This window comes from Haplochromis burtoni, unplaced genomic scaffold, assembly GCF_018398535.1.
Source record: "Haplochromis burtoni strain Fernald_Lab_line unplaced genomic scaffold, NCSU_Asbu1 Contig_205, whole genome shotgun sequence".
NCBI lineage: Eukaryota > Metazoa > Chordata > Actinopteri > Cichliformes > Cichlidae > Haplochromis > Haplochromis burtoni.
The window spans coordinates 204,343-224,308 of record NW_024582566.1 but is presented as its reverse complement, the minus strand read 5'-3'; the positions used below and the strand labels follow the sequence as shown (position 1 = coordinate 224,308).

General features: G+C 40.0%; 1 protein-coding gene across 1 annotated transcript in view; it reads right to left on the bottom strand.

Annotated features, from left to right (window-relative positions):
• Window positions 1-19,966, bottom strand: part of dmd (dystrophin) — a gene marked incomplete at its 3' end in the record, with an annotated part of 309,815 nt that overhangs the window by 205,889 nt on the left and 83,960 nt on the right. Inside the window, 1 exon segment of the mRNA XM_042226291.1 lies at window positions 19,041-19,102. Coding sequence (XP_042082225.1) covers window positions 19,041-19,102 — 62 coding nt within the window.

Genomic DNA, 19,966 nt, shown 5'->3' with positions numbered 1-19,966 from the left:
CCCCCCAAAGTGGCCCTAATCCTTTGCGTATTTGTCTGATGAGGAGCATGTGTTCTAAAAAAAATCATGCACCACTAAATGCAATAGTGTGCAAACAGTGTGCAAACCATTAAATTATTCCCTGGAGGACCAGGAGTGACAAAATAGCATATTTAATTATTTCATTTTGTCACTTTTGGCCCTCCATAGCCCTACTTGCTCAGAGGACATAAGTATATAACCACTTCATTTGTGTTTATTCTACATACTAGCTGCTACTAGGCAAGTAATGATTTACTTTTTTCATGTTTGGTCAAAAGGAGGACTGAAAATGGTGGACACTAATGCTAACAAAACTCTGCTCTTTAGAAGTAAATGCTAATGGACAATTGTCATGATGTTGACCTAATAACAGATAGAGGTTTATTTATTTCCATTATCCCAGAGAGTACTTACATGAGCCTCTTTCCTAAATGTCAGTTTACTGAGCCAATTTCGGCACACATTAATATGCGTCAGTTGCTAGGGTTACATTTATTCACAGTACCACATTCATCTCTTGAGCGCAACACAGTCATAACTGTAACTGTGTCATTAATGACCCTCTGCACAGAGTCAACCTAAAGTGTGAAGCACTAACCAGAGACTCCTCTGAAGACGCTGGCACAGGACATTCAATGGGCACAAACCAAATCAGATGCTGTCCGAGCACAACACAAATTTCTGTGTTACAGAATGAACTGGCACATCTCAAACATACTGTATCATATATCACTGTATCTCTCTGCATTTCTTGGGGCAGATCATCTATGTGGGAGAACAGTATCCCTTCTTACATATGGAAAGTGCCACTTGGCAAACATTTAAAATAGAAAGGAAACAGTTGAGGTGAAGGTGCAGAAAGTGCCACAATCATGGCCAAAAATGTGGTCCTGAACTTGTAAAGTATATATAATGTACACTGTACTGTCACGTCTGGCGAAGCAGACGGCGTGGAGTGGATGAGAATGAGGACCCAAGTACAGACAAACAAATGAATGAGAAGGTTTCAACCGAAGAATGAGCCTTTATTGGCTGCTGTACCAAAACACAAAAGGAATCAGAAAGGGAACTAACAAAACCTAAACTGGGAGCAGCTAAACTAAAGAACACCGGAAACATGGGAAAATGTTACAAAAACCTTAGAACCGGGAACGAGGAACCGGAGACACGAAAACGCAGACGAAACACTGGGGAAGACTCACAGGAGAAAATGCAGACACATATATACATGAAGAAATGAGTAAATGGCAGACAGGCAGGGAACACAGCTGACGCTAATCAGATGAGACAAAACCGGGAGGAAGCAAAAAAGAGTACATTGACATAGGACACGGACTTTCAAAGTAAAACAGGAAACACACGACAGCCACAGAGGCACGGAGCTGATACTGAACAGAGGGAACACTGAGTACAGGGACAGGAGTGGCATGAGACACAAATGACTGGAACTAAACCTACACTAAACACGAGGGGCACAGGACCAAAACCTAAGAAATCACAAACCAAGAAGAACTGGAGAGCTAGAAATACAAAACAGAAACCAAAACACAAGCAGTCAAAAACCATGAGAAATCAAAGATCAATAATAATACAAAAGTCAAAACACTGGGTTACCAACACAGGACCGTGACAGTTTCCCTATTTAGTAAAGCAACATTTGTACATAACTATTTATTTTAGAGTGGCATTTCATGTCCCTATTCTTTATTAAAAAAAAAATCTTAGAAGTATCTCAAAAGCAATGACAGCAGGAAGCTACATCTTTACTTTCTACAATAAAGGGATGATGGTCTGGTTCTGCCGGAGGTTTCTTCCTGTTAAAAGGGAGTTTTTCCTCCCCACCATCGCCAAAGAGCTTGCTCATAGGGGGTCATATGGTTGTTGGGTTTTTCTCTGTATGAATCATTGTAGGGTCTACCTTACAATATAAAGCGCCTTGAGGCGACTGTAGTTGTGACTTGGCGCTATATAAATAAAATTGAATTGAAAAAATTATTGAATCGTGGTGCTAGTGTGTTATAATAGTGAACAGAGTGTGAACTGTGTAGCTTCATACTGAAAAATTGCACAATGATACCTGAGCTGATGTTTGCTCTTTGCACAGCACAGGGGACACGGTGTAATTACAAATCAGCAGAAAAGGACTTCCAGGGAGCAAACTTAGAGAAGCACTGGAGGTGTCAAGGGTGTAACAAAAGCAGTTCAGCAGCTAATCTCTAATCAGCCAGTCACGTGGCAGCAAGCCGCTGCTTTTACACATGTGAGTGAGAGTGAGAGAAAGAACGACCGCTGGCTGAACTGCACAGGTTGATATCAACAGAGAGAGTGTGTTGTAATTCATGCACTTATCTTTTAATAAGAAAATCAAACAGGCCTTCATCATTTTTTTATTAGAAATTGTGTTTGTTGCATTAATTGTTTGAATCATTGTTACTCTAACCACTTACTCACGCTCTGCAGCCAGAAACTGACTAAACTATTTCTACTGTTAATTAAATTAAAGTGTGAAAGCCTAAAAAAATAACAGGTGAACTATTTGTTAACGATTTGTGTGACTTTTTTCCCCCTGAGACTTGTGCTGTAATTATCTTAAACAAACCGCACAGGTTCACACAGGATCTAATATAACCAATCATGCCCTAAGAAAAGGTTTAGGCAGTCACGATGGGGCCCATGTTAAAGTGAACCTGGCACCCTGGGCCATGCTGCCATAGATTTTGGTCATGGGTAACTGTTAGCTAACTAGCCGTGACATTAGTTTTAGCTTGGGTATTTGACACATTCAGTCCAAAAAGCAGTGTGTTCGTGCTCAGTGGGCCCCAGTGTCAGAACTACAGATGACTGTTAGTTCATCTCTGTCCTCAAAAACACAGCACTGTTACTGTGTTTTAATGGCATAAAACACAAGCCACCTTCAGTACCTTTGTGCTTATTTACTACACTCACTTAAAATCCATTCCAGATTACACTTGACAAAGATAGAAGCACTACTTTTATGTTTTATTGTGTAGTTAGTTAGTTATCAGTAGCTTATGTTTCATGTGACTCACATTTAATTCTATTACTGCCCTACACACACTTCTGCGCCTGCATTTCTAGTTCTCAGGGAAAGATTTCCCACATCTTAAAATACATTTCATTACAAACATTTTACTTCCACGGACACATTTCCAGGTTCCTGTCTTTTTATATTGCTGCTCTCGGTATCAGACCATCTCCGACCATCATTGGGCTTGCTAATGTAAAAAACTAATTATTATTAGAAATTGATACTAAAAATTACTCATCTGTGTATTTACTTGATTTTAGACACCGAGGTTTTTACATGCTTGTACATGTCTATAACCGATGATGTAACAGTTGTTTCACAATAGCTCACACACTTTGAGACCAACTTTCTAGTCTGCTTAGTTATTTGTCACCGTTACTACACTAACCGTATGGCTCCCTCCTCAGACTGTCCCTCGAGTGTCACTCTGCTTGCTCATCAGCTGATGAGCAAGCAGAGTGACACATTCATCACACTTCCCTGGGTGTGTTTCCCAGTGTTCTCTGTTTTTTGGACTTTTTGGTCTTTATTGTATCGTGTTTTGAGAAATGGATTCTTGATTTATGCCTGGATTTATATGTGATTATAATTTAGTTCTTCTTTGTCTTGTCTGTATCTCATGTGTTTGTAATTTCTTCCAGCAACTAGTTTGTGTGTCTTGAATCTGGGTTGCATGCTTCCTGTCTTATTTTGAGAGTCCTTGTCTCGTGTGCATTGCATTCAGTTTTGCTTCCCCTAGTCTCATTATGTCTAATTTGCTATAGCTGTGTTCCCATGTGTCTCCACGTCTTCTTTACCTTTCACCAAACTCTAACAACTTTATGACCAAACACCTTCCTGCTTACCCACCCTTTACTGCCTTCCAAGCTACAGTCCTTGTGCTCCTTTACTCCCTTCTGTTTCACCTGCTCAGCCTGCACTCTGCTGCACCTCAATTCACCGACCCTTCTTTCACCACCAAAGACCTAGTTTTAAATAGTAAAACAAATGTAAACATAGGAAAGAATTCCCTCTCCCCGCACATTATTTTTGGATATGTAAAATTTAACATCTGACATCAGGAAGTTTCTCTTGTTCACTGGATGGTACTACCACAGATACTAGGAACAAATGGTTACACCTTCTAGTTACATACAACACAAATATAACTTTGGGTTGAATGTAACTATGATCCACAACATTAGATTCAAAACACTTTACTAATTCTAGAGGGGAAATCATTTTTTTTTTTTTTTTTTACTACAGGTGTTGTTTTAATACTGAAAGCTAGAAAATATAAAGTCTTTAGCCCTGCCCATTGATCAATAATGTAATTTTACTGGAACATACAATTGCACCAGGTAGAATAAAAGAATATAGGCAGAAAGACAAATTTGGATGGAGAAGAGGGTTTGAACCAGGTTTTGGGTCAAGCGTAGTATCCTAACCTCTGGTCCTTACTGGAATAAATGGACTGTTTTATAAACTTTTCACAATTGTGCAGAACAAATGGGGATCCATTGTTTTTTTACAACTATTATACACAGGGTGGGCCATTTATATGGATACACCGTAATAACAATGGGAATGGTTGGTGATATTAAAGTCCTGTTTGTGGCACATTAGTATATGTGAGGGGGCAAACTCCTCAAGATGGGTGGTGACCATGGTGGCCATTTAGAAGTCGGCCATCTTGGATACAACTTTTGTTTTTTCAATAGGAAGAGGGCCATGTGACACATCAAACTTATTGGTAATGTCACAAGAAAAACAATGGTGTGCTTGGTTTCAACGTAACTTTATTCTTTCATGAGTTATTTACAAGTTTCTGACCACTTATAAAATGTGTTCAATGTGCTGCCCATTGTGTTGGATTGTCAATGCAACCCTCTTCTCCCACTCTTCACACACTGATAGCAACACCGCAGGAGAAATGCCAGCACAGGCATCCAGTATCCTGTAGTTTCAGGTGCTGCACATCTCGTTCTTGAGATACGCGAGTAATTTTCTTTGAATTTGACCCGATTTATTTGGACTAATTGCTAGAACATAATTCAAAGGAATTGTGTGAGTTGCGATTTATTTTTATTTTGTAGTTTGCACAAACGATGTCCAGAGAACAGCCTATCTATGCTAACACAGAAAATAAATGGCTGCACCCATTAGACTCTTCTGTTCATCAGCCTGACATGTCGAAGAGGTTAACACGTGAGGAGCGGATCGAAATTGTGTTGATATCTGGTGAACGCAGTAACCGGGTCATTGCAGCAGATTTCAATGCAAGACACCCTACGAGACCACCCATCTCCCATGCTACAGTCAGCAAACTGCTTGCTAAGTTTCGTGAAACTGGTTCAGTGTTGGATTTGCCAAAATGTGGACGCAAGAAAACTGTCACTAATGAAGAAACATCAGTGGCTGTCCTAGCTTCATTCAGCAAGAGCCCACAGCGTAGCACTCGCCGCATGTCACTGGAGAGTGGCATTAGTCGAACATCCCTTCGGCGGATATTAGCTACTCACAAATGGCACCCTTACAAACTCCAGCTACTGCAGCATCTCAACGAGGATGACCCAGATCGGCGCACAGAATTTGCAGAATGGGCAAAACAAAAATTGGAACAGGACCCTCAGTTCACGCAGAAGATTTTGTTCAGTGATGAGGCAAACTTTTATGTGAATGGTGAAGTTAACAAACAAAACCACCGCTATTGGTCTGACACTAACCCACATTGGATGGATCCCTCCAAGACTGTTGGAACAACAAAAGTGATGGTTTGGTGTGGTATATGGGGACAACGATAGTGGGTCCATTCTTCATCAATGGAAACCTCAAGGCCACTGGATATTTGAAATTGCTACATGATGATGTGTTTCCCTCTTTTGCACTGAAGCTGGCACGTTCCCTGAGTTTTTCCAGCAAGATGGTGCACCACCACATTATGGGTGCCAGGTCCGAGCATTCCTAGATGAACAGTTTCCTGGAAAGTGGATTGGTCGTCGTGGGCCAGTTGAATGGCCCCCAAGGTCTCCCGATCTGACCCCCTTAGACTTTTATCTTTGGGGTCATCTGAAGGCAATTGTCTATGGTGTGAAGATACGAGATGTGCAGCACCTGAAACTACGGATACTGGATGCCTGTGCTGGCATTTCTCCTGCGGTGTTGCTATCAGTGTGTGAAGAGTGGGAGAAGAGGGTTGCATTGACAATCCAACACAATGGGCAGCACATTGAACACATTTTATAAGTGGTCAGAAACTTGTAAATAACTCATGAAAGAATAAAGTTACGTTGAAACCAAGCACACCATTGTTTTTCTTGTGACATTACCAATAAGTTTGATGTGTCACATGGCCCTCTTCCTATTGAAAAAACAAAAGTTGTATCCAAGATGGCCGACTTCTAAATGGCCACCATGGTCACCACCCATCTTGAGGAGTTTGCCCCCTCACATATACTAATGTGCCACAAACAGGACTTTAATATCACCAACCATTCCCATGTTATTACGGTGTATCCATATAAATGGCCCACCCTGTAGATTAAGTGTCATAGATAAAAAATTATAACTTCATATATGCTTAATTCAAATTAAATTTTAACCCAGTACTTCCATTCAAAGGTGAGGTAAGTCAAGCTGTCCTTAGTGTGGAGGGCACAGAATGAGAGAATCATCTTTCTGTGTCTGCAAAGTCTGATTTTGAAGCGACTACATCCACACACAAGAGGAACGAGTCAGCAATGTTTGGCATTCTGCTCACATTCCTGTAGAGGTCATTGCTATCAGTGTTTACTGAAGATGAAAACGCATTTGTGTGTGTGATATGATCAGATCTGACCTCCACCCACCACTTATGCACGTGGGACATGGTGTGGGAAATATGCTGTGGGACATGACTGTCTGTTCCTCCCTGGCTTGTGTTGAAGAAGATAAAAAGAGATATGATAAAACAAATCAGGACAGAATATGGTGTAGAAGCAGCCTGTGATTTCACACCTATTTGTCAGCAGATGTAGAACAGGCTGCCCTTCACATTACCCCAAGAAGTCTATTACCCAAAGGTCTATTTATTTTTTTTCTGGGTTTTTTTCTTTGACAATATTGTCAAAAATCCAACTACACTGTAACAGCATAATATTTTTATCATTATAAATACATTATTATACTACATTTATAACAAATTAGCAAAGAAGACCATAAATCTGTAACAATGGAATTAGGGTAGATTAGAGCAGAACAGGAGGAGCATATGGGAGAAGGATGCAACACATAACAATAATGTTCAGTTGCTAGGGGATCTAAGAGCAGACCCCAGCAGCCTCCCTGAGTAGGATCCAGTAACCATCACACTGGAAGACATCCAAGAAAGAGTGTCAAGCACTTGACTTGGACAGCACCACTTTGGTTTGCTTCGCTTTCGTTGTCATCTCTCCCTTTTTACCACAACGGACCGATGCAGCATCTGACTCAATGCAATCATCGCCCAATTTGTCTGTTAGTCTCCTGTTCTCTTCTCTCCTGACTCATAAATTAGACCCCAAAGCACCTGAACTCCTCCACCTGGGGTAGTAACTTGTCCCTGACCCAAAGTAGGCACTCCACCTTTTTTGACGGAGGACCATGGTCTCAGACTTGAAGGTGCTGATTCTTCTTTGTGCCCCTTCACAACTGGCTGCTAGAAGTCACCACCTAATGAAGCCAACAGAACCAGATCATCTGCAGAAGAAGATTCTGAGGCCACCAAAGTGGAAGCCTTCCAACACCTGGCTATGCCAAGAAATACTGTCAATGAAAACCATGAAGTATATACTCACTTCTTCTTTCCACATTGGATCAGAGGCCTCTGTCTCACCCTATCCCTGCATCCTCCTCTCTCACCAACTAGTCTGCATAGTCTACTTTGTCTTGTATGTCCCCTATACTTCCTATTCAATCCAAACTATTTCAATCTTCCCTATCTATCTTTGTGTCCACAATATTTCAACAAATATTTCTATATTTTTCTGATACACTCATAATCTTATCTGTTCTACTCAGTCCAATGAAAACCACAAATTATAGCAGGTCTTACTACCTTGTTATAAACCAGCCATCCCAAAGTACTGTGGCCCACTTACAAAACAATCTCATGGGCCCCACTCAGTCTTCTTTTATAATTAAAATACATGATAAAGGTCATTTTCTTAAAACATTTTTATAAAAATTTGACATATATAAAGGTGGATGTAGCCACTGTAGACACCAATTAGTTTTGCAAACAGGATGTTGATGCTTCAGTTTGATGCGCTAATTTATCAGCTAATCTTAGCAAGCTGTATTCATAACCTGTATTGTGTTTTTAAATACTATTTATTAATATTTTAAACATATTTGATACATTTTATGAATCAATTATGTTTTAAATGTAGCATTTATTCATTTCCAATTTTTATCACAATCACAGAATTATTGATAGATGTATGTGATTAATTATGCATTTCTAATGTAAATCAATTTATATAATTATTATTCTTTTTTATGCATGCACTCCCTAACATTCATAAAGCTTTACCTCATTGCAAGCCACAAAATAAGTCAGCTAAGAAAGTGCTTCAAAAGGCTACAACAGCACATAGAGAGTAAAGAGATCCACTCCACATCAACTCCAAGGACTGGATCACGTCTCACAGACTGTGACAGGGATAGCTGTCAATCAGTGCACCAGCACCCCTAACTCAATTATTGGGATGAGCTTTAGATAGATAGATAGATAGATAGATAGATAGATAGATAGATAAATAAATAAACAAACAAACAAATACATGTTAAATGACAATGGATTAGTTTTTTATAGGGCTTTTCAACTTTACCAGAGCACTCAAAGCACTTTATACAACTTGCCTTATTCACCCATTAGCCGGAGCTGTTTGTCAGCCCTGTGACAGACTGGTCACCTGTCAAGGATGTACCTTGGCTTTCACTCACAGTTCCTGGGATGGAGTACTGTGACCTTGAACTGGATAAGTGGAAGAAGATGGATGGAGTAAGTTGATCTGTGACACATTTTCTCCTTCTAGTCAGCTCTGACTCAGACAAATTACCAGTCCCAGGAGTATAAGGCCACGTGTCTATAAGCTGGCTTTCCAGCTTGGGTTGTCTAGGAGACCTTCTAAAGTACTTACTACTATATGTAAATAAATAGTATTCATCATTCTTATTGGTAGTCACTACACATTGAGAAAAGTTGATCTCAGGTCCTGCCCACTTCCCATGCTTATATAATAAACAACTAATGGAGATATAAATAAATAAATTGTCATTGCTAAAAATGGAGAGGAACTACCAGACCCCCGTCATCAACGAGTGCCCAGTGGAGAGAGTGGACAGCTTCAAATACCTCGGAGTTCACATCACGCAGGACCTGTCATGGTCCTGTCACATCAACACCGTGGTGAAAAAGGCCCGTCAGCGTCTCTACCACCTCAGACGCTTGAGAGACTTCCAACTGCCCTCCAAGGTGCTCAGGAACTTTTACTCGTGCACCATAGAGAGCATCCTGACGGGAAACATCTTAACCTGGTTCGGGAACAGCACCATGCAGGACAGACGAGCTCTACAGAGGGTTGTGCGGTCAGCTGAGCGCACCATCCGCTCCGAGCTCCCTGACCTGCACTCAATCTACAGCAGGCGGTGCTGGACCAAGGCCAGGAAGATGTGAAGGACCTCAGCCATCCCAACAACAGACTGTTCTCTCTGTCTGAGGTCAGGAAAGCGATTCCGCTCCCTGAAGACCAACACAGAGAGACTGAGGAGGAGCTTCTTCCTGCAGGCGATACGGTCTCTCAATCACACCACCACACAGTACTGACCCACACATAGGTTCTTACACACACACTGGACTTTCTGGACATTGTGTTTACACTAGTGGCCACTGCACAACTACACTCTGCGGTGGTCATCAAATCAAATCACTCTATCACAAGTCACTTAAATAAATCACTTTTAAGCATATTTGCACTGCACAAGACACTTAAATATGTGGATTGCAAAACCCTGGACATTATTTCTTCATTACCATTTATTACTCGTACAGCTGCTCTATTGTTCTATATTTCTTATATATTTCATTGTTCTATATTTCTTCATATATTTTTATATTTTTTATTGTGTATTTTGTTGTACAGTTATTTTATTTTTAATTTAATTTTTTATTTTATTCTATTCTTCTAGTTAAATTTACCCTTTATTTTAATTTTCATATTTATTTTCTATCCTATTCATAGTCTTTTATTTTAGCTCACGAGCAGCTGTCTAAGCATTTTACTGCATATCGTACTGTGTATGACTGTGTATGTTACAAATAAAATTTGAAGTAATTTACAGATATGGTGCAAACAAGAAAGTAAAAAAAAAAAACTATTCAGTTTCCTGTTGGTGACTGATCCTCATATTCATACAGTGCTTCTTTTTATGGTTTGCTTAGCAGCAAATCACACTTAAATCAGACATGATAGTGCTTCACTGCCAGTTCTTTCTATTCGTACCAAATCTCTTTGCAATACTCTCTTTCCTGGTTTTCTACTAATTTCTCCTCCTGTAATCTAGTTTGCTCCACCTACTGTCTCACTACTCACTACCTATAGAATATGTGTGTGTGTGTGTGTGTGTGTTGTGTGTGTGTGTTGTGTGTGTTGTGTACAGTATGGAATTGTGAAGACTGTGATAAGATGTGTGCCTACTGTGTCCCATATGGAAGAAAAGAAAAAACTTATAAAAGACTTGCATAAGATGTGGCCTACTTGATATAGTGATCATATAAGGCTTATATGATTTACTCATGAAAGTGGCCACTTTCTCATTACTTTCATATATTGTTTTAGTAAGTATCCAAAACACAAGTTTCATTTATATAATTTTTTCAAGGGATCTTATATCTGTTTTCATTCTTGTGTGTTTTTCATACAAGTTTCACACAAGACAGATACAAACTTTATAAATTTTATAAATATCTTTTCCATATGGGAATGACAGACTGAGCGAGCGTGAGAGAGAGAGACTGATCTATCTAGGAAGAGGTGCTAATTATGCTTTGGTAACCACATGTACTTTTCCTTGCCCCCTACATGCAAATTTTCATGTACAAGATACAAGGACACTACATCTGCGTCTAGCTGGTACCGCTCAACCACTCTTAACCTGGACATAGAATGGTTTTCTTTTCGTTTTGCGTAATTGAAGTATTAGGACATGTTTAATTACAAATAACATTTCAATTCAAGCTCTATTACTTCTACAGATCTTATTTAATAGATCTCTTTATCTCCATTAAATAAGATCGAAGAGAAGAGAAGAGATCTATTTTTAAATCATTTGGCTAAGATTAGAATTGGTTCTGACAGCTTTACTCACACTGTCACACCAACATGCATACATAGTACATTCACAAAATCTCCTTCACCATGCCAACAACACACCAACAACACCTCTGGCACCTTTTTAATGAACTTTGAAAATAAGAGTACAAGTGATCCAATGGCATATAATACACGTGCGCACACACCAGTGCACAACTGAGGGGAAGAGCAAAGAGACTTACAGGCATTTTCAAAGTCAGTGTGAGTTCCCCTCAGACAAGACTAAGTGCATCCTCCGGTGCAACAATACAACAAACCTGCTTCCTAAAATTTGTGCTCATACAACAAAATGCAATTGTGATTTATATTTTAGGGGAACTTATTTCTCTCTAACAAAATACCATCTGCCATTATGGCAGATGAAATCTATGTAACAAAGGTGGCAGGGTGGGGGAGGCATAATCCACAAAACTTTCATTAAAGGGACTACTTTTAACCACATCTGAAGTCCAGTTTCTGTGACTTTACCTATATCTAAATTCATAACAGAATTAGATGGTGAGACAGTTGTGCGTGGCAGCAGCTACCTGTGCACACAGCAGATAAAGTTGCCAATCCCTTTGCATGTATTTTGTCTATAAAGTCATCAAAAAAATGCTGTTTTTGGGCTTGTTTTAAAAGTGCATTTGTCTAGTTGGTGTTTTCTCCATGTCTCTTATCTCTATCTCAGTTATTAACTCCATTACTGAGGTAAGCAGCGACCAGTGGTTGGTTGCTGACTAAAGTTATACCTATTCTGCTGTCATATGAAATGAAGATGTGAAAATGATGAGTTAATGAGCTGGTTGGATGGTTGGTTTATCTGTCCACATACATACAGAATTATTTTTGCTCACATTCACACCTACAGTCACTGTAGAATCACCATTTAATCTCTCATTAATGTCAATGGACACTAATAAGAATCTGGAGTAGGGCTGGGCCATATCATACCGTTCACGGTAATACCAGTATAATGTTGGGCAACGATAAGAAAATGAAATATGGCGATAGAATATGGGTAAAACGCACGCGCAGTGCCTATGTTTACATACGCACATGGCGGCGACGGAGAATGAGAAGGATGAAAGCGGATCGTTGAATGAAACGATGAACCAGAACTGGTTTGTAAAAATGCTGCAGCTTCACTGGTGTGGAACTGGTTTAGCTTTCGTCCGTCAGATACACAACAAAGCACTATTTTTGGTAGAGCATGCTAGCGGGCCGTCGTTATTACCGTGTTGTTTGGAAAATACGGCGCACTTAAAATTAATCCTTTGATTTTTCTGAAAGTCGACAGAGCCCCTTATAACCCCGTGTGCCTTATGTATGAACTCTGGTTGTGTTTACTGACCTCGAAACGATTTTATGTGCACGGCGCTCGAAAATCTGTCAAATGTTTCAGTACGACTTTGCTAAGCTATGAAGCCGCACCGCTTGATGGATTGTCGGAGCGTTACGGCTACCGTAGGCGGAGCCTCGCGGAGTGATACGTGCTGTGCTTCAGCATAATATTACCGTATTGTGTGTGTATAACCTCTTTTTAAGTTTAGTGGATATTATACATGGTTATGCTGAGGATATGTCGGCCAGTTTCCACTGGAAATGCCTTTTGGTTAAACTGTCAGCAACGAATTTGCATTTGCACTGTTACATTTTTATATAACTTTAAAGCACATAAAAAACAGCTGCTTGTTTAAGTGAAAATACACTGATGTTTTTTTTGCACTAATAAAGTTGGGGAGTTGTAAAGTATTTTGTATAGTGTCAATTACATTGTCAGTTATATCGTTATCGCAAATTTTCAAATGTATATCGTGATAAATATTTTTGGTCATATCGCCCTGCTCTAATCTGGAGTATCCACAGCCACCTACTTAGGTTCTTTAGCTTAAGCTGGTGCTTGTATTATTTCTTTAAACAATAACTATACAGTGTTTAAACATTTTTGGGAATATGACTGCCTCTTGCATGGAACTAGCAGATATAATTTTGTGCTAACAAAAGTGTTGAACACCTTAATTTAGCTTTTTGTGCGTGGAGTACATGTAGATTATACTGATTAAATTCTATGTCATTTAACAAGGAGAAGAAACAATTGTATCGTATTATGTGTCTGTTTTTACTCAATGAACTCAAGTGGCTTATATACAGAACGTGTGAAACTTCAAGCCAGTCTCAATTCAACCACCACCGCAACAGCTACCCACATAGCAAAATTGGTATGGCCCGGACCCGGCCCACACAATGTGCTTACACATGGCCCACATACCGCAAAGAATGACGGCCCTTTGGTGGCCCAGACCTGGTTTTCCAGAGGTGGCCCACACATGGACCAGCACAAGGCCAGTTGCAAACACACTGGTGGTGCTGTGCTGGCCCAGAACAGTTTCAGCTCTGGCCACAGATGTCAGCCTAATGTGTACCTTAATCAAACCATGTAATAACAACGTGCCGGAACATAATAGTGCAAAAACAACATGACAGAACTCTGTTCAGACAGTGAATGGACTGATTCTTATGTGGCGCTTTTCTACTCTCCCGATTACTCAAAGTGCTCTATACAACATGCCACATACACACACTTTCACTAAACTGAGTGCTTCCTAACTACATTCATACCATGCAGACTGGAGGAGCCAGGAATCGAACCACTATCCTTCCGATCAGTAGGTGACCTGCTCTACCTCCTGAGCTACAGCCACGCGGTGGTAGACATGAGCAAACTCTCACTAGGTTTTGGATAAAGTGTACACTCACAAACCTGTCAAACCTACATTTGAAACGTTGGCTACCATAGCAGTATAATATTGCAACATGGTATTTGGGTCTTCTAACTAAAATAGGAACATAAATAGTGCATCATTGCCAGACCTGGCCCACATCTGGTTGACATGCACCCTGCCATGACACCAGTCAGTCAGAAGTGTCAGCTTGATGACGGATCCAGTCCAGACCTATTTTCTATGAGCCTGGGCCACATAAACCAAACCACAATCAGGCCAGATGTATCATGCCATCACATAAACTGTGCCATCTACGCCAGGCCTGGCCTATATCTGGATGACAAATCACTAACCATGCCAGAAGTAAGCCAGCAGTGCCGGCATGACACCAGATCTGGGTCAGACCTGCCTGCTATGTGGGTATTGTTCAATTAATTAAGACAAAGCCACGCTTTTTTGAATTCGATGATAAGGCAGGGAAACTTCTGGCCGATCAAGCCCATGCAAGGTCAAGTCTGCTACTGGCGACATAATATCGGACCCAGAGGGAATTAATGAAGTATTTGTTCTTTTCTATTGCGATCTGTACACTTCAAGCTCTCCACCTCTATCAGATGAAACTCTTCAAAATATACATTTTCCAAGAATAGATAGGGATCTGACGAAGGGATTAGGGGGACCAATTACTGTAGTAGAGGTGCAAGAAGCCATCAAATCCTTAAACACAGGTAAATCACCAGGCCCCGATGGCTACTCGGCAGGATACTATAAAGCCAATTCTTATAGCACCATTGTTGAAAGATATGTATAATGAAGCCTTTTCAAAATATCAAGTACCCAAGACTTAGTCAGCAGCTACTATTTGTTTAACCTTGAAAAGACAAGGATTCCCTATTGTGTAGCAGTTACAGACAAATTTCTCTTTTAAATATTGATTTTAATACACTTTCTAAAATTCTTGCACTTAGGCTACAACGTGTCCTGCCACAAATCATCTCCTCCGATCAGACGGGTTTCATGGCCGGCAGGCACTCATATGACAATTCAAGACACCTCTTTTGAATCCATACGTTGTGCAATTCAGTTCCAGTGGTTGTGGTATCTCTCGATGTGGAGAAAGCTTTCGACCGCTTCGAGTGGAGCTTAGTCTATGAGGTGATGGATAGGTTTGGCTTGGCGGTTGACTTTATTCTCTGGGTTAAGTTACAATATTCCTCGCCATCCACCTGTATTCATGCTAACAACAACTTGTCTTCGCCTTTTCCACTTGAGAGGGGGACTAAGCAAGGGTGCCCTCTCTCACCCTTCTTAATCGCCATTGCTATTAAGCCTCTCGCAATATGGCTGCGTTCAGAGGGTATATTTAAAGGCATTACGAGGTTCGGTGTGACCCACAAACTCTCACTTTATGCAGACGACTTGCTCTTGTACATTTCTGACCCTCTAAACTCATTCCCGGTGCTTTTTAACATACTGGACCAATATGGTACACTGTCAGGGTATAAGCTCAATTATCAAAAAAGCGAGATGCAACCCCTCAACTCCCTGGCCAGAACTCTTCCCCACTCAATAGTACCCTTTAAGTGTACAGAAACTGATTTAAATATCGCCATCGGACTTCACTACCATTGTCAGTGGCAGGAAGAGTTAATCTGACAAAGATGAATGTCCTCCCCAAATTATTGCATCTTTTTCAACATGTCCCCATTCTTCTTACTAAAGCATTCTTCGACAAGTTAGAAAAAATTCTGTCACATTTCATATGGGGAGGGAAACAAGCTAGAGTTTGTAAGTCTGTTCTTCAGTCCTCTAAAAATGATGGTGGTCTTGGTCTGCCCAATTTTAGACACTACTATTGGGTAGCTAACATACAAAAACTTTTACATTGGGTTCACAATGACCTCCCTACCGGCCTGGGAACTCACAGGAAAAAGCTTGATTTCTTAAAAAAGTAAAGCTGTATCTAAATAGTGAAAAAAGTTCAATATAATGTAGTGCAGAGCATATTCCACATAACTGTGGTAGTTATGGGTAATGGCAAAAAGTTGAGAATCACAGGAAGAAAAGCAATTAAGGTTTACTTTGAATTAACACTTCAACTGTAAAACCATGGTTTATCCCTCTGGGCCCATGACAGGAATGAATCAAATGTGGCATCTTAATCTTATTCCAACAAGGTTTGACACAGAACCATGAGCGGAAGCTGGAATACATGGAAATAACCTACACAGGAACACGGAGACCATGCAGAAGCCATACAGAAAGACCCCCACCAGGATGTTGGTTTCAAACCCAGAACCTTCTGGGTGTGAAGTGTGAAGAATTCTCAAAATTAATAAAACCAGGAAACTACTTCTTTACTTTCTACAATATAGGGATGATTGTCTGGTTCTGCCGAGGTTTCTTCCTGTTAAAAGAGAGTTTTTCCTTCCCACTGTCGCCAAAGTGCTTGCTCATAGGGGGTCATATAGTTGTTGGTTTTTCTCTGTATGTATTATTGTAGGGTCTACCTTACAATATTAAGCGCCTTGAGGCGACTGTTGTTGTGATTTGGCGCTGTATAAATAACACTGAATGAAATTGAATTGAACGGGTGGTTAGAGTGGCTAAACATGGTTATCTTTACCTATTTGGACAAACTGAGGCTTTCTAAATTACCAAAAGTGAGAAATGCCACTGTGTCCTTGATGGACAAGATTTGAAGACCCACAACAACCCCAATATTACCCCCAAATATTGGTTAATTAATTATCGAACCAACTGTTGCCAAGTTCTGTTAATGAGATCACATTTTTTATGGTAAGTATCAGTGCTCACAACAACAGTGCAGCTACATGCTGTAAATGTAAATGTGTATATAATATTTTTTGGGGAGGTAAAAAAAACTCAGCATCAAGAACAGCAACCTCAAATGCATCTTCAATTGCAGAGCTGCCATTACAAAATGTTGTGTTGACTAACATGATGCTGTGACAATAAGCCATAGTCTCTCCAGAACATACCTCCAGAATCTCTTTCACTTGCTCAAACAAATCAGTGCCATCTACTACTATCTTTACTACCACAGACTCCTGCCTGTCATCATCAGTCATCCTGTCCATCACCACTGCAAACAAAAAGGGGCTAAGAGTTAATCCCTGATGTAATCAGACCTCCACCTTGACTCCTATTGCACACCTCACCAGCTCATACATGTCGTGCACTATCCTCACATACGTCTCTCGTACTCCTGACTTCCTCACAGCACCACAGTTTTTCTCTCTTAGTGTGAAACCATATGGATTCTCTACTGTGCAACCCCTTCTGACCTCCTCTATATTTGTCCACCAACCAGTAGCATGCTCATTTCAAACATTTGTGATATTTTCATAACCAGCTATGCAGCTTGAACTCTATATTGAGGACTTGGAAGAAAAGTTTAAAAGTAATTTCCAAAAAAAGTCAGAACAATGTTTAAAGAAAAGTGTTTTCCAGTTAGTAAGGCCCAGGGCTATAATGCAGACAAATCCACTGTTTCCACTCAATCATTATCTCTATACAGAGTGACCTACCCACTTTTTAAAAGTATTTTATGGTGAAAGTCCAATGAATTAGTATAAGACGGCAGACCTTGGAATCCAGGAGTGCCCTTCGGGGCCATATCATTCCCGGTCTACCAGGTACTAAAGACCTCTCCCATCACATCTGATGCCCACGATCAAACTAAAAAGGTTGGCTTGCCCATGAAACAAAGACACGCAGCAGTTTCAAATGGGAACAAAGGGATAGTGTGCTTCAGCAACAATAGCCAATTGCAGCCACAGCATGATAGTAATTTAAGTGAAAGATCAAATCAGGTGAGAAGCTTTTTGTTTATGTAGTTTGAGCTAAAAGGAGAAATTTGGCTTTCTCCTTTATTTTAAGTTTAAGCTATTCGAGATTAAAGGAGAGAGATAGCATCCAATTTGGTATGTTTTAATTTCTGTCTATTTTTAGATTTGACTCAGCAAGCACTGCTCTGCTTGCCATGCTTGTCTGGACAGATCACAAAGCAAATATTACATCTGTAGTGCTCTTTCTTGGAGCTATGCAGGTGCTACTGGATCATGACCTCTCTTCATAACCTTTGTAACACTAGGAGCCTTTTGAGGTTGAGACATGACCAAAATGAATTTATTATTTCTCTACAATTACAAACCCTGTGTAAATCTATGTTGGTATCAAAGTAAAGCTAACACTTGTGAGACTTTTTACAAGTGTGGGAGGTTTTATTAGATGATAGATCTTTTAGTAGATTTAACTCTACAGAGATCTGTGCTTTCAGCAGAGACATTGTTTGTGTGCGTCATTGGGTGAATGGGGGAAATTCGGACTTTGTGTTTACATCTTTTTGCAGAATCTTTTTACCTGCTCTTTAATTTTTTGTTGTTCTAGTGGTGTTTAGTGGTCCTGGAAATGGTGAGCTTTTAGCTGAGATTCTGACATTTCTTTATCTGTGAAACCATAAATGTTATTTGGTATGAATGTAATCATGATCTCCAAAGTCAGCTTAAATGACTCACCACAGAAAAGCTCATCTGGAGAATAACTGATTAATGCAACATGGTTCTAAAGCTTCTTTATCATCATATCTATATGTATTCATATTCATATGTAAATGTTATCATAGATCAAACTGGATATAATGTTGCCAGTTATGAAAAACACTATCCTGGTTCATTCACAGGGTTGTTGGAACCTTACATATGAAACCAGAATGTCAATACAGAAAAGATGATGAATTCACAGAGCTCAACCTACTAAAGACCCAAGATATGCTTGCAAGAGATGGATACTATTTCATACTGATGAAATGACTTCTCACTGGGTGTAAGGTGTGCAGGTGCAAGTTAGAGACGCAGGAAGCTCTCTTACCTTAGCCAATTGTGAGTTTACCCATTTTGTGAAAGTCTTCTTCTGAACGTCTTCTCTTTCATCTGTCGGGGTGAAAAAAATAAAAAGACAGAGTTAGGAAAAAGAAAAGGAAAATAATCCGTTTGTGTTACTCCAAAATTCCTTTTTTTACTGCTAACTAACATCACGCTCTTTCAATTCTACAATCCTGCCTTTCTTCTCTCTTGCTGCCTCAGATTACACCTTTCCCATCTTCTCTTCCTTTTTCTTTTGCCGGCAGCAGCACTGTTCCCACCACATCCTGTTGGCCAACAGCATCAAAGGTGGTCACTGTTAACCTGAGTTCTGTGGAAATGTTGTTCTCGATGAGCCACATATTTGATTTGGTTTCACATGCCTTTCTCACTTGGAGTAAAACGGCTTGGTGAGATTCTTGTTAAAGACTTTAAACCTGGGTTATTCCACTGGAATTTTTCTTTTTTAAATTTGAAGCTTAACTGCCGTGTGGTGTGCAGCATGCATAATGTGGAAACTGACTCACATGATGACAGCCCCAAGAAAGGAAGACCACTGCTCCTGAGCACAAATTCATCTGAATTTATCCTCAGAAATCTGTATTTAATGTTTAATTGTAATCAACTGCATGATTGTCCACAGTTAGATTATCTTTAAATCTTTAAATTAATCACTGATTTTTAAAAATCTGTCCTAAATGTACGTTAATAAGATGATTTTTAAATTTCCTTTAAGGACACCATGAGACCTGGGGTCCAGGGACTGCCTCTGCTTTCAGCTTTAACCTTTGTGTTTGTGCAATAACTGTGTGTAAATGCACATAAGGTCTGCACACTGGGAGAGAAAGGCCATGACCAATAGTCCTCTCAAACTTAAACTATAATTTAGAACTGATTTACATGTGCACACACACACACACACACACACACACA